This window comes from Dermacentor variabilis, chromosome 2, assembly GCF_050947875.1.
Source record: "Dermacentor variabilis isolate Ectoservices chromosome 2, ASM5094787v1, whole genome shotgun sequence".
Taxonomy (NCBI): domain Eukaryota; kingdom Metazoa; phylum Arthropoda; class Arachnida; order Ixodida; family Ixodidae; genus Dermacentor; species Dermacentor variabilis.
Genome location: NC_134569.1, coordinates 99,603,448 through 99,617,739, shown reverse-complemented (window position 1 = coordinate 99,617,739; position 14,292 = coordinate 99,603,448). Strand labels below are relative to the sequence as shown.

The 14,292-nt window shown below is 42.9% G+C and overlaps 1 protein-coding gene across 3 annotated transcripts in view; it reads left to right on the top strand.

Moving 5' to 3' along the window:
- The first annotated feature begins 943 nt into the window (after positions 1-943).
- Positions 944-14,292, top strand: part of LOC142572383 (uncharacterized) — an 88,656-nt gene continuing 75,307 nt past the window's right edge. For 2 of the 3 annotated variants that reach the window (XM_075681463.1, XM_075681462.1), the window contains exons 1-3: positions 945-1,166; positions 1,428-1,544; positions 8,908-9,062. In XM_075681463.1, coding sequence (XP_075537578.1) covers positions 1,428-1,544; positions 8,908-9,062 — 272 coding nt within the window. In that variant the 5' untranslated portion in view covers positions 945-1,166. Of the gene's footprint in view, positions 1,167-1,427; positions 1,545-8,907; positions 9,063-14,292 lie in introns of all 3 variants that reach the window. The other variant, XM_075681464.1, reaches the window with a different exon arrangement.

Sequence of the window (14,292 nt, the reverse complement as noted above, 5' to 3'; positions counted from 1 at the left end):
GAGTAAAAGTCTAGAGACCACGGCATCGGCAAAAAAAAGAAAAGTTAAATTTTATTTTTAGCACAGCCGTGCAACGTGAATTGTCAATTGTCTTAAGGCATGATGCTGGTCAAACATGCACACGTGGGCGGTACTGCTTGATTTCAGCCTTTATGCCTAGGCTGCAAAGAAAATATTAGCGGGACCTCTGGCCCTCAAACTTTTGCTGCTCTCAACTGTACATGGTATCTGTTCTGCTTTTCCTTTATGCTGAAGTTTCCTGATTGTGGGAGCCAAGACGTGCGATCAATCGGCAGAATTTCCTGGTAGCGGACACCTCGCGCGACACATTAAGCGGGTTTTCCATTCTCTAGAGGTACACCATAAAAGCGTCGGCCTGCGTTTCAAGGAAGTCGAGATTACGCTGGGCTGCGTTATAGAGTTGGCTGCGCGCCCTAGCTAATCGGCGCGTGGCCACGTCACAGAACGACAGAAACACATGAAGTGAGCGCGTTGCGCAATCTTTCTAGCTGGTTCTAGTTTATATATATATATATATATATATATATATATATATATATATATATATATATATATATATATATGTGTGTGTGTGTGTGTGTGTGTGTGGTTATATGTATGGGTTAAGAAAACATAGCTTCGCAAGTGGAGACAGCGCACTGCTACTTTCAAACAACGGGCAACGCAACTCTTGCAAGTTTGCCTCACCTGAAAATGAGTAATAAAGCCGGCGTTTCCTTGCCAGATATAGATGCAGTTCAAAAATTTGCGGGCTGTAACGTGATTCAGCGTGTTTAGCTTAGTCTTCGAAATACTTTCTTTTTAATAATTCCAACCTTCAGTATGGCTTATATCACAAATCTTTCAGCTCTGATGGTTGATACCACAGAGGTTGATAATAACAAATCATTCATTAAATATATACTAACCGATTAGTCCGCCAGGGACCGCCAGGCTAGATACATTTGGCGGCGATCTCATGGCGTCGTGTAATCTGTATTTTCGTGTGCCGTGTTTACTTGTAGCCTTCTTCATGATTTACGTGAAACAGTACCCGTAACCACCTTCACCTGTTTGCATTATTCAAGATTTGTGTGTAATAATATTTTCCTTCGCCTCGAAGGGACAACGTCATGTGATGAACTCGGCGGCTGCAACGATCGAAGGTAATGCACGCCACAGTTCCCAAACGTCCGGTACACTGAGATCAAAACGTAATGCGCCCAAATTGGTGCAATAATGGGATCGGCTATTATCCAGAGGTAATGTAACGTGGGTGTATCTATTCCCTAATTCTTGGACGACAACTGTTCAGTATTCACAATTCTATTGCTTGGTGGCGACTCGTTCGGAGTCGTTTTGGCGTGTGCTCACGAGCGGTTCTAAAATCAGTGTGCTGGTGTTCCATCTGTCATCACGCATTATAGATGTCAAGTAAAGTTCAACGCAAGGTAACAGTGGAGAATGTAAAGGAAAGCGGCGACGGCCCCAGAAGACCGAGCGTTTTTGATCGACTAGGTCCTGGTGCTGTGACGGCTCAGGAGGTAAGCTGCCGGTTGGTCGCTCTCTCGCGGTTAACTTGAAAACGGGTGAGAGGAGTCCTCGCCCTCGTCGACTTTGTCTAAAAGAGATTGTTTTTAGTGGCACTAGTGTGGATGTCGCGTGCGTCACTGCACTGAAACAACGATTAAAACAACTAATCGGAGCTTGCAGGCGACACTTGGGCTTCTGGTACAAGACGTTGCTTAGCCATGTCTCCTGATTACCTTTGCATTTTATGTATTACTTTAGCATATATAGGACTTCGGCATCACCTTTTATGCTTAAGGCCAATTTATCGAATGTAAAAAAAAAAAATGTTTTCACAGTGGCAGCAGCATACATCTTTTAACGAAATGTCAATTTCGAATGTTATAATTGTTTAAAATTGGAGATTTTTATTTAAGACATGCTCTAGGAACGTCAGCAACAGATATGCCCAGAATTACTATATGTAGTTACGTTAGGCAGCTTAAGGTAGCAAACTTTTTTTGCACAGAACAAACACCACAAAGAAGAAGACAGACAACAGAATGCCACATTTTTTTGAAGTTTAATACAGTATTGCAAGACTTATGGTTCCAACGGCAGCAGCTGGCTTTATTAGCCAGCAAAACACATGTAATAAATGTAAAGAAATGAAATGTATTGCACTACAGCTGGACTTCATAATGAACATTGACATAGCAAATATTGAGTGAATCCCATGTTTATTACATAATTTTGTCATACTTTTACTGTGAGCAGTTAAATACTCGAATTGGGTTTATCATTCATGTCCGTCCCCTCTGTCTATCCATGCCATTAAAGTTTATCATCACCACCACCACCACCACTGACGACCATTGTTGTCATCGACGGCACACAACCACAACTTTTGTCATCGCTAGGCCACCTCTGTAACCACTGAGCTATCGCGCAAGAACAGTACTGGGAAATTAATGCAAGGCTACACAGTCTCTGAGAGCAGTGGCATCTGTACATGTATTTTGGAGGCTGGAATGAGCAATACTATAGTGGACAAGCATTACATTAAGTACATCACATAGAATTGTTCTTGGTGGTGTGTTTGTAGAGCTCGTGTGTTTGGTGCATAGCACTCATCCTATCTTCATGCCCTCCTCCCTTTGTGATTGTGTTTTTGCCACTAAATTCATTATTGTTCATATCAATTCTTTATTGTCAAGCTCCGGAAACCAGCATCAGTGGCACAAAGGAGGCGTACATGAAATTGATGACAATATGTGTTTTAAGTATGGTGCACACCCACAATGTAGTATACGCTGGAAATAAGGTGGTTGGTGGAAAATAATGTCTAAAGCATTGACAACACCAGTGCCAAGAGTGTTGTCACAGCGCTGCCACCACATAGTTTATACAGTAGCTTACAGAATTCAGAGCCACCCTATATAGCAGCACTGCAAATGTATAGGGAAAATCAAGTTTTTAAAATCTCATAGGTGGCATTGTGTTACTTTGCTCATGACATCAGTTGTAGTTGCTTTGGCCTCAGAGTTGATTAATCTTCAGTCGGAACCTTCAAAATGTGTCATCAAGATTGAAAAGCAAAAAGCCTTTAACGCTGCGACTGCCTCCTCAGCTGCGGTCTATATATTGATTTACGTAAAAACTGAATTTAAGAAATGATGTAAGGCAAGTTCATTCAAATTTCAAGGTCATTTTGAAGTCACGTCGGGCAGGTATGTGCTTGGACATTGTCCTATGAAACAATAGGAAAAAAAAAATGTGCCTGATTTACTCAAGTTCTTTAAACCTGTTATGTAGTGAAGAGGAATGCTTGGTGCTGCAGCCACATTGCCAATCTCCAGGGGGGCGCGAGCTCGAGATTGCCTGGGCTGCTCTGGTGGGAAAATGCTGCCAACACTTCCTGCTGCTCTCTTGTCCTGTCCTTTGCTCACTTTAGAGTTTGGTTGAGGTTGCTGCGATTTTCGACCACCCTGGAATTACACAGCCAGCCAGACTCTGCCGTCTGCCATGCCTGGCAACGCCAATCAGACATCTTCACCAGTTTCGCCAGCCATCATATGTGCCAGTGTCCAGCATCAGCGCAATCCTAACATCTTCAGCAGAATTGTTGAGAAAGACGAAGATTGGCTGGAATCATATGAAAGAGTGACAACCTAACCACCGACAAATGGGATGATCCCCTGAAGCTCAACAACGAGTTCTCTTATTTAACAGGTGTCGCCAAGCTGTGGTTTAAAAATCACGAAGCTGATCTGCTGACATGGACTAGCTTCAAAACCAGCATCACTGAAGTTTTTAGCCAGCCTGGTGTGCGCAAGCTTCACGCTGAATGCCTACAAGCTGAGCTCAGCACACTGGTGAAATGTTCACCAGCGTCATAGAGGACGTTGTCGACCTCTGCCGGCGTGTCAACCCAACGATGGCAGAGGCAGACAAGGTTCGTCACATCATGAAGGGCATTTCCAATAATGCCTCTTGTATGTTACTGTCGAGAAACCCTGCACTGTTTCTCAGTTCATTGAGTTTTGCCATAGTTTTGACGAGCTCTGCCGACAGCGTCTTCTCACGCGGCGCCCACTTGTGTCTGACAGAACACTCTTGAGCATGGCCACCGCTCCTGACTTTGACTCACTGATTTGCCAGGTAATGGAGCTCGTTTGTGCTGAGGTTGCTCGTCAGCTTTCGCTGCTGTCCACTGCCAGGCAACCACCCTCGCCTTTGCTTGCCAACCTACGTCAGGTCATACAGGAGCAAGTTTGCGAAGTTCTGCCTTCTACCCACGAGACTCTGCGGCTATCGACTCTCGCTGACTATACCGCAGTGAATGCACCACTCAGCTATGCCGAGGCTCTCACATGGCTGCCATCTCAGAATGTTGTGCCATTCCCCTCAGCCATGCCACTGTATCCAGCTTCTCACTTCGTTCGACTGAGGCACCCATACATCAGTGGACGATGGTGCACACCCAACAACCCGCCAGCATATTTTGTGTGTGGTCTACCTGGCCACGTCGCATGATTTTGCCATCACCGCTAACCATCCTATTGCCGTAGCTTTGACCCTGATCCATATGTCTCGCTATGCCCGTTGGCCTCTGCGTCTCGGAACCCCGGCCAGGTTTATTCATACTCCTACCACTGTCCTCTTGTTGACCGCCATTTGCCATCGCCTCGATGCCGCTCGCTTTCGCTGATGTGTCGTTGTCTCTCCACGCCAGAGCGAGAAAACGAACCGCTGCAGTTCTAGAAGCAGGAGCTGCATCACCCATGAAAAGATGAAGGGCTCTCCCTTCTCCAACTAATGCTAGTGGCATATATGTGAACAGCATTGCTGCACTCGCCCTCATTGCCACTGGTGCCGCAGTTTCAGTTATTAGTGCCTAACTTTGCCGTTCGCTCAGAAAGGTTACGACGCCACTGTCAAACGTATCACTTTATACTGCCAGCGCTGACCGCATCACTCCCGGCGGCTGCATGTACTGCTCGGGTTGTGATTAATGGCCTCCTCTACATCATTTAATTTTTGCTGCTGTATTCTTGCTTCCACGATATTATTTAGGGCCGGGACTTTTTTTCTGCTAGTAAGGCCGTCATCACCTTTTCTCGTGCTGAAGTGGAATTTCAAGCGCTTTGTGGCGCCCCGTTTCTTGACGCTCACTAAGCTGAAGATAAAGTATTTGTTGCCGAAGACATTGCAATTCTGCCACATTCCTCTGCCCTTGCCACAGTGTCATGCAACATTGCTGAAGATGCAAGTGCACTTTTTGCGCCATCTGCTATTTTTGTTTGCTGCAAGTGTTCCCTGCTACCTTTTGCTCTCTTAGAAGTTCATGCCGGCGTTGGCAGACTGCTCGTTTCGACCCAGTTGTCATGTCCCCTCACTTTGCTTTGTGAAGAGTGCATTGGCCGCGTCCTGTGTGTCGGCCCTGCTGTCATCATTGACATGCCAACTGGTTCCATCACCTCTCATGAGGTCGCCGGAGTGGCCTGCAACCCCATGCAAGAGCTGACTTCACCCGAAGTCCTATATAGCTCCATCGCCGACACGTTCACTTGTTTCCCAACGCGCCCAGCTTCTATGCCTTCTCGACAAGTTCTGTTCTTTCGACTGCCAGCATGTTCCCTTGGGCTGCTCATCAGCTGTTGGTCATTGCATCGACACGGGCACCATTGTGCCACTGCGATAAAGACCATATCATGTATCCGCAACAGAGCACTGTGTTATCGATGACCAAGTAGCTGACATGCTCAAGCGCGGTGTCATTCAGCCTTCACATAGCCCCTGGGCATCTCTAGTTGTTCTTGTTAAGAAGAAGGATAAATCGATTCGATTCTGTGTCGATTACCATTGTCTTAACAAAATGACTCGTAAAGATGTTAACCTTCTACCGAGAATTGACGATGCCCTTGACTGCCTCCAAGGCAGTCAAGGGCATCGTCATCGTCATCATTCATCGTCATCGTCATCATTCTCTTCCATCGACTTACGTGGCAGCTATCGGCAAGTCCCGTGGCATCAGAAGACCAACCTAAAACGGCCTTTGTAACACCAGATAGCCTATATGAATTTCGTGTCATGCCTGTAGGGCTTTGCAACGCCCCTGCAGCATTTGAGCGCATGATGGACAACCTTTTGCGTGGTCTCAAGTGGAAAATGTGCCTCTGCTATTTAGCTGATGTGCTTATTTTTTATCCTGATTTTCCCACCTATCTCTGTAGGCTAGAGGAAGTGTTATGGTGCCTAACTGATGCCGGCCTTCAGCTCAATGTGAAGAAATACCACTTTAGCGCAAGTCAGCTCACAATCCTTGGCCATGTAATATCTAAAGACGGTATTTTTCCTGACTCCGCCAAGCTTTGTGCAGTTTCTGATTTGCTGATTTTCCCAAACGTTCCTCCATAAAAGAACTTCACAACTTCCTTGGCCTCTGTTCCTACTTTTGCCGCTTCATTTGGAATTTTGCATCCATCAACGCTTCCTTGAATCAGCTTCTCCAGAGCGACTTCTACAATTACGCCAGCCGCCCGCTTGTGACGATGCCTTCCAAGAGTTGCGTCGTCTACTAACCTTGCTGCTGATACTGCGTCACTTCAACCCTGCACCCCCGATCGAAGTATACACTGACACAAGCGGTGTTCGTCTTGGTGCTGTGCTTGCGCAGCGCAAATCTGGCTTCGATGGGTACGTCATTGCATACGCAAGCTGCAGTCTCACCAAGGCAGAGGTGAATTATTCTGTTACGAAAAAGGAATTTATGGCCATCATCTGGGCACTTGGTAAATTTAGACATTACCTCTATGGCTGTACCTTCAACGTAGTTACAGACCACCATGTGCTTTGTTGGCTGTCCACGTTGAAGGACCCCTCAGGTTGATTAGCTCACTGGGCTTCGCGGTTGCAAGATATTGACATGCGCATTGTCTGCAACGTGGCTGCAATGCCACCTCACTTTGATAATATACAAAAGAAACAAAAATAAGCATGAGCACCAAGATTATCTGACTCAGATATATTCAAATAGTAAACTGTTAAAACATTTCAAACAAGAACACCAAAGGATTAGCATATGCCTTTGGCCAAACTTGTCCAAATAAAGCATTCCATAATGCTATATATTTCACCTGAATAAATCTGGCCTACTTAGACAGGAGGAGCCTGAGAGTGTTGAAGTCTATCCATGTGCATAGTTTGAATTCCACAACATGCATTACTAACTTTCACAGAACAGAAGTTGCACAGATCACAAAGAAGAAAAAGCCAGAACTTATTTATATAACCCACACTATTCTTTCTTACTATCTCACAATTATAGTTGCCTTTAAATGTTATACAAATCAGTTTCTTGCTTTTCTTAAAAATATTCTTACTTTCAATTAATGCAATTTTATTCAACTGTACCCATCTCCCCTAACAAACTGCCCTATGACCGCTGGGTTCTTGTAACAGCCCCCTAGTGGGTGAGCACAATTTTTTGGGGAAAAATACAATCAAACTAAAATAAGATGGTTTTCATTGTATAAGAATGCTGATGTCGCAGTAGTAGCTTGCAGAGCCAAAGGAATCGCTGAAGTCTGCCGTCCTTTTTTTTTTCTTCACTAGACTTGCAGCTACAGCAATGAAGCCAAAGTGCTAAACCTGACATGGCATCAGTTATAGAGAAAAAAATTCTTGTGTGTGCTTGGATTTAATACAAGATATCGAAACAAAAAAATGTTACAAGTATGTGAATAGCTGTTGTTTGATATGTAGTGAATATAGTTCAATCATAACCTATACTAGCTCATTTGTTTTGGTAAGAATAGAAATAAAAAGGCATTGCCATGACAGGCATACATTTTGAAACAATAAAGACACATTCTACAGATGAAAAGAGCAGTGAATACGCCTTATGTCATGTGGTGTCCATCTGATGTGGTTCAGTCCAGTTCCTCTGCCTCATTATTTGTTGCAGAGCTTTCTAGAGGTGGCGGGGGGGGGGGGGATTTAGTGCTCTTTATAAAAAGTACTCAGAATTTTCGGGGTGCTTGTTGGGTATAGCATTTTGTTATTTCCAAAGGAAGCATATTTTTTTAACTGTGTAACAGTTTGTCAACTGGTCACCGTATGCAGATACAGTCAAATGCCTTAACACAAAGTACTTGAGGCCTCCGAAATCGTTCATTAGACAGGTCACTTCATTACGAAGACCATGCACTGAACCACTCACAATAAAATTGGGACAGAATTATTCCTTCATTATAAAGGTCATTCCATTGTAGAGGTGTTTCTTGTAGGAGCGTTTGACTGTATAATGTTTGGAAGCAAACAATGATAATACGAACTGACCAACATATGGAGTAGCGGAATACATGCAGCTCTTATTTCTAGGTTCTGCACTAAATGTTGAGGAGTAGAAACGATAGATAAGGGTAGGTGTGACAGACAAAAAGTTACTGGTCTAGTCTCAGGCTACTTTGCAAAGGCTAACCTGCTTGTCCTCACAAAATTGAACTACTATACAGTCTCATAGAGGCTGAGACATGTGACACTGGAAAGTACAAAAGAACTGATGTACTACTCCGGCTATGGCTTGATGCAGATAAACCGAATATGTTGCATTCCTCCCTCTGGAATATAGCTCGTTCCAAAAACATCCTAAGGTAGGGTTCGCAACCTATACGCAAGCAAAATCTTAGTTTTTTTTTCCTAGGATAATGTTATATTCAATGTAAGAGCATGACCTGCTATGCTAGCATACATGATAACCCCACAGCATGCTTAATCACCTCTTTTGGTGTGTATGTGTTAAGTTGTGCCTGTCTAGATGTGCATAACAGTCTCATGCTGCATGACTGAGCATGCTGTTGTCTGTGTATGCCTTTGTCGGCCTTGCCTCAACAGAGGCGCAGTCGTGACGATCCTCCAGGAGAGCAGTGCAGGAACTGGATGCGCAACGGGCCCTGCGGCGGCTTTGGGTCCAAGTGCCGATTCCCGCCCGAGGCATACCCACCATCTTCATCATCATCCTCGTCCTCCAGGCTGCCAAAATCTGACAGGTGAGTTTGACAGTCACTATTAGAGGGGTTCACACAAAAGTGCACCAGAACCAGGAGACACACTCTCGTCGAGCCAGGTTTAGTGAAAATGTGGCTACCTTTGTAAAGGGCAGCATCTAGGACGGCAATATAATTGAATTGATAAGCATTCATTGTCTTTGCAATGTTCCTGTTGCTGGTTTTCATTGTGTTGATCCATGTCAAGTGTTACCTTTGAATGCAATTGATTGAGAATACAGACTTGAGCAACAATAATTTGGGTACACTGGGCAGACTTTTGTAGAGGGTCTCAACTGTGGTGGCATGATGGGAAGGTTAATGTAGAGAACAGCGCAGAAGAGACATAATACGGGCATGAAGATGCTATGTAGTTTGTTGTCACCATTTGTGATGTCTTCTACTCATCCATGTCTTTTGCACTGCTTGCAGTCTTGGTCTTAACTAGCCCACATCAGCACCTTAAAGGGACACTAAATAGGAATATCAAATTAATCTGTATTTGTAAATTATGTTTCTGCAACAGCTAAACCTTTGCTCTTCCTCTAAATGGAGAATAGGCATACCAGAAAAGATGCAAGAACAAAAGACGAGCAGCAATGTGGTGCTGAAGTTTACACTCTGGCTTGCTGTGATGTCAGGGTTTATGACAGTGTCTAATAGAGCATAGTTGACCAGCACAGAGAAGTACTGTATGTATTAAAAAATAATCCTAAGACTCCACTGACCAATTCTTGAGAATGCTTTGCACCAGAATAGCCCGAATCTGCAAAATATATTTTGAAATCCATGTCATCATACTTATGTACCAGTGCTACTCAGGTTTCAGCACGAAATCGAAAAAGGAAGCTGCTTCTCATTTTGCACCTGCATTAAGGAAAAATATATTTGTGTATTCTATGCCATCCTTAGAGACAGATTTGAGTGCCTTTAGGAAGAAGTTGAAGGCGCTGATGATTCCACACCACAAGCCTTGCACTCGTAATGGCATCCTATCCAACATAGTGTCACTAGTTACATTTAAAGGGGCTGACGACCAATTTTCATGGTACCCATTTTAACGCGACAACGTTAAGGAGCTCGTGTTGCAGAAAAGCCGGTGTCGGCGGCGTTGGCCGTGAGTGATAAATCCCAGCAGGCACTTCATGAATAAAAAACAACTTGCAAGATGGGCTAGGTGGGAATCGAACCAGGGTCTCCGGAGTGTGAGATGGAGACGTTACCACTGAGCCACGAGTTCCATGCTTCAAAGCGGTACAAAAGCGCCTCTAGTGAATGCGGTGTTGCCTTAGAAACGAGCTGTTTCTAAGGCTCAGGCGTGCGTCGCTTGCTCAGGCGCACATTTCGTTGTCGTGCCGAACGCTGCATTGCTCGACGCTCACCGCGTCCGATGCGGGGCGCGTAGTCGCTGCACCGTAGCCCATTGTCTTACACCCCTTGGCGGGTCGACGGGAACGCTGTCGCGTTCCACTCTTGAAGGCGAAGCTTAAGCGTCCTCCAATTTTTTTTTAGTGCAATGGAAAGCTTACCAGTCAGAGTGTCTAATAAGAAGTGCGAATGTGAAAAACGTCGTGGAACATTATTTATCGGAATTTTTCGATCTGCAGTGATCATGTAGTTGTTCACTGGAAGCATGCTGAAAATGGTGACAAGTGAGCAGCATACGCCAGCATTTGTGGGGGGCAGACGACAAGTGTGGCCGTACTATAACAAAGTATGAGTTTGTTTATCAAGTTGATGTTCCTGCGATTCACATTTTCCGAATTGTTAAATGATTTTTGTGATAATAGCTACGTGTTTTCATGGTTTCCTGTCCAATTGCTTTGGTATTTAACCAGTCAAAACGAAACCAATTGGATTGAAAACGAAATGATGCCTCTACAAATGATATGGAGTTTAGCACGTTGCCGCAATCATGCATACATTTTTTATTTCCGAAGCATAGAATAATGGGCGAGTGTCTAATAATATATACCAAGTGCAATGGAAAGCTTACCAGTCAGAGTGTCTAATAAGAAGTGCGAATGCGGAAAACGTCATGGAACATTATTTATCAGAATTTTTCAATCTGCAGTGATCATGTAGTTGTTCACTGGAAGCATGCTGAAAACGGTGACAAGTGAGCACGATAGGGATTACCATACACCAGCATTTGTTTCCTGTCCAATTGCTTTGGTATGTAACCAATCAAAACGAAACCAATCGAATTGAAAACGAAACGATGCCTTTACATATGATACGGAGTTTAGCACGTTGCCGCAATCATGCATACATTTTTTTATTTCCGAAGCATAGAATCTTAGGCAATAATTATAATATACTTAATAACAGTTGACTTACGTACAGTGATCTGATAAAATACATCCGAAGTACCAAGATTTCACGACGAGGTCTCGCCACTTACTGGTTTTTGAGACTTTCATGCCAATTTAAATTTCATTTTCATCAATATCTCACAACACATTCTGGCCATTTGTCAGCCCCTTTAAGCCGACTGCATGGTGCAGAAAGTATAGTGGAGGGAAGTGTCATGCAAGAATACTAGGAAGAATAGAGGCAGGAAATAGAAGGTGTTGGGGGAGTGGTGAAACAATTCTGATCTGTCATCGGGCAATCTTAAGGGGAGACTGCATATCATATTGACCGCAAATAAAGACGGGGACAGCGGAAGAAAACACATAAACAACACGGGCGGTGTTGTTTATAAAAAGAAAGTTGTTTTGAGAAGCGTCTCAAAACAACTTTCTTTTTATCACTTGTACTAGAGGTTTCAAAATTCGGCCAGTGATAGAGTTTTCTAGGAATATTTCAAATATGTCGTTACTTTTTGCGTAGTTATAGTTTTTGTGCTATGGGATGCACAATGGCAAAATATAGTAATCTTTGTGGGCACTTTTTTATGTCCTAAATTTTCAGAAAGAGCATCATGCTATAGCATGTTTAGCTCTTTGTAGATCTCAAAGTGCCGATATCTAGCCAAACACTGCGTACAATTACTGGAACTGTGCAAAAAGATTAGAGCATTTCAACTGACTTTTTTTCTCAATTCCCTGAAGCCTTGTACCTTGTACAAGGCTTCCTTGTACAAGGAAGCCTTCCTTGTATAACCTTGTACTTTTGCGGCTACTGCAGGGAGGTATCAGCACTTTACATATCTTCAAAAGTATATTTGCCAAATTTTGTTATTATAAGACAATTATAAATGCACAAGGTTATGTTCATGTGATTGAAGAAAAAATTAGTGGTGTCCTAATTTTTTGTTTCATAGTTGCAGTAATTGTAGATGCTGTTTGAATGTACATCGGCACTTAGTGCTCTACAAACAACTAAATAAGCTACAGCACAAAGCTTTTTGCGAAAATTTATTAACCCTTTCAGGGTTTGATTTTTTTTTTTTTTTTTTGCTGTATGTGGCTACCCAGGGGTTATTGCAGATTTAAATTCTTCAGAGGGTCCTGTTTTTAAAAAATTTGCCGTAATTTTTATAGGGTGACCGTAGAGGGAGAAAAAAAATATTTTGCATTGGTATATATGTACTGTTTATTCATGAATAACAACAATAAAAAAAAGAAACTTATTAGAATTAAAAATTTGATGCATTGTTATACACATAGCTCAAGGCTTAGAAAATGGGCACACAAGACCATTTTGCAAGTTTGAATGTTTCTGCTTTTACACTAATATTTGCATCCATATCATAATCAAACGGCATAGGTGAGTGCACTCAAGAAAACTGTGTGGTTGTGTGCCAATCAAAAAAGCAAAATGTGTGACTAACTTTCGATAATCTTCATGTTATCGCCAACCAGAGGTGATTAGTTTTTGCGAGTCTGCAAAAAAAAAAAAAGGAAACGCATGCACGGTGGCATCCTTCGTATACGCACCCCTGTCAGCAATTAACGAGCGAGTAACAGGCGGTCACCCTTTGAACGAATAGTAACGAGATAACCATCAGCTTTGCGAGTGCAAGAAGCCAAAACCACTCGCGGAACTAAACTCAAACTAACCGCTGCCCATCCATGCACGCGCCAATGCGCAAGCGGTAGTATATAGACGCGCTGGAGCAAATACACTAGCTCTAAAACAAACCAAGCAATGAAAACTGAGAGAGGGAGGTGTGAGAAATAAATTCCTTGTATTCCCACATAGTGGCAGCACATGCTAGAAAAGAAAAAGTTAAGAAATTGACGCATGTTTTATACGTACAGACGGCACCTTAAATATACAGCATCGACCATTTTGGACTTGTTTGGCGCCGCATATATAAGTCATTGACCCTGAAAGGGTTAAACAATAAAGTGCCCACAAAATTACTCTATTTTTATTTATTTATTTATACATACTGCAGCTTCGGTGAGGCTGTTGCAGGAGTGGGCAGTGAAGAAAAAAAAAAAAAGGAAAGCAAGAAAGCGAGATACAGGCGCAAAAAATATGAATATCAAGTATATGTAATTGTTTTCAAAAATTCTTGCGTAGGTAAAGAGCGGATACTTCCAGGCAGTCAATTCCAGAGCTCAATGGCCAATGGAAAGAAGCTGTGCTTGAACATCTCCGTTCGGCAAAAGAAAGGGATAAGGTTGAGATTATGAGAATTCCTAGTGATAGAAGGTGGACTAAAGTTCAAATAATTATTTAGTGTAACAAAGCGCTCAGAATGAATCAGCGTGTGTAAAAATTTCATGCATTCTAAGCGGCAGCGAGATGAAAGAACTGTAAGACCTGTAGCTGTATAATGGGAAGAAGGGGAAAAATCTCGGCTATAGTTGCGAAAAATGAAGCGCACGGATTTCTTTTGGACTGATTCTAACTTTTTAATATCGGATTTCTTATGAGGATTCCATATGATGCAGCCATAATCAAGAATGGGGCGGATAAGTGTTTTATACGTCATCAGTTTGATATCCTTTGGAGCCTTACGCAATGAACGATAGAGGTAACTGAGACGTCTAAAAGCTTTGTTACATATGATGTCAATGTGTTTCGACCATGACATATCATGGGAGAAATGAAGACCAAGGTATTTAAATTCGGTTGCTCTTTTTTAAATCTTGACCATGGAAAGTGTACATGAAAAGTGATGGAGATGGGCATCTGGAGAAGGACATGGAAACAGTTTTTAGAGAAATAATGTTCATTTGCCATTCCTTGCACCACCTACAAAATTTTGCAAAGCAGTCATTAAGTAAATCATGATCCATTGGTGTGTTAATACTATGATAGAGGACGGAATCAT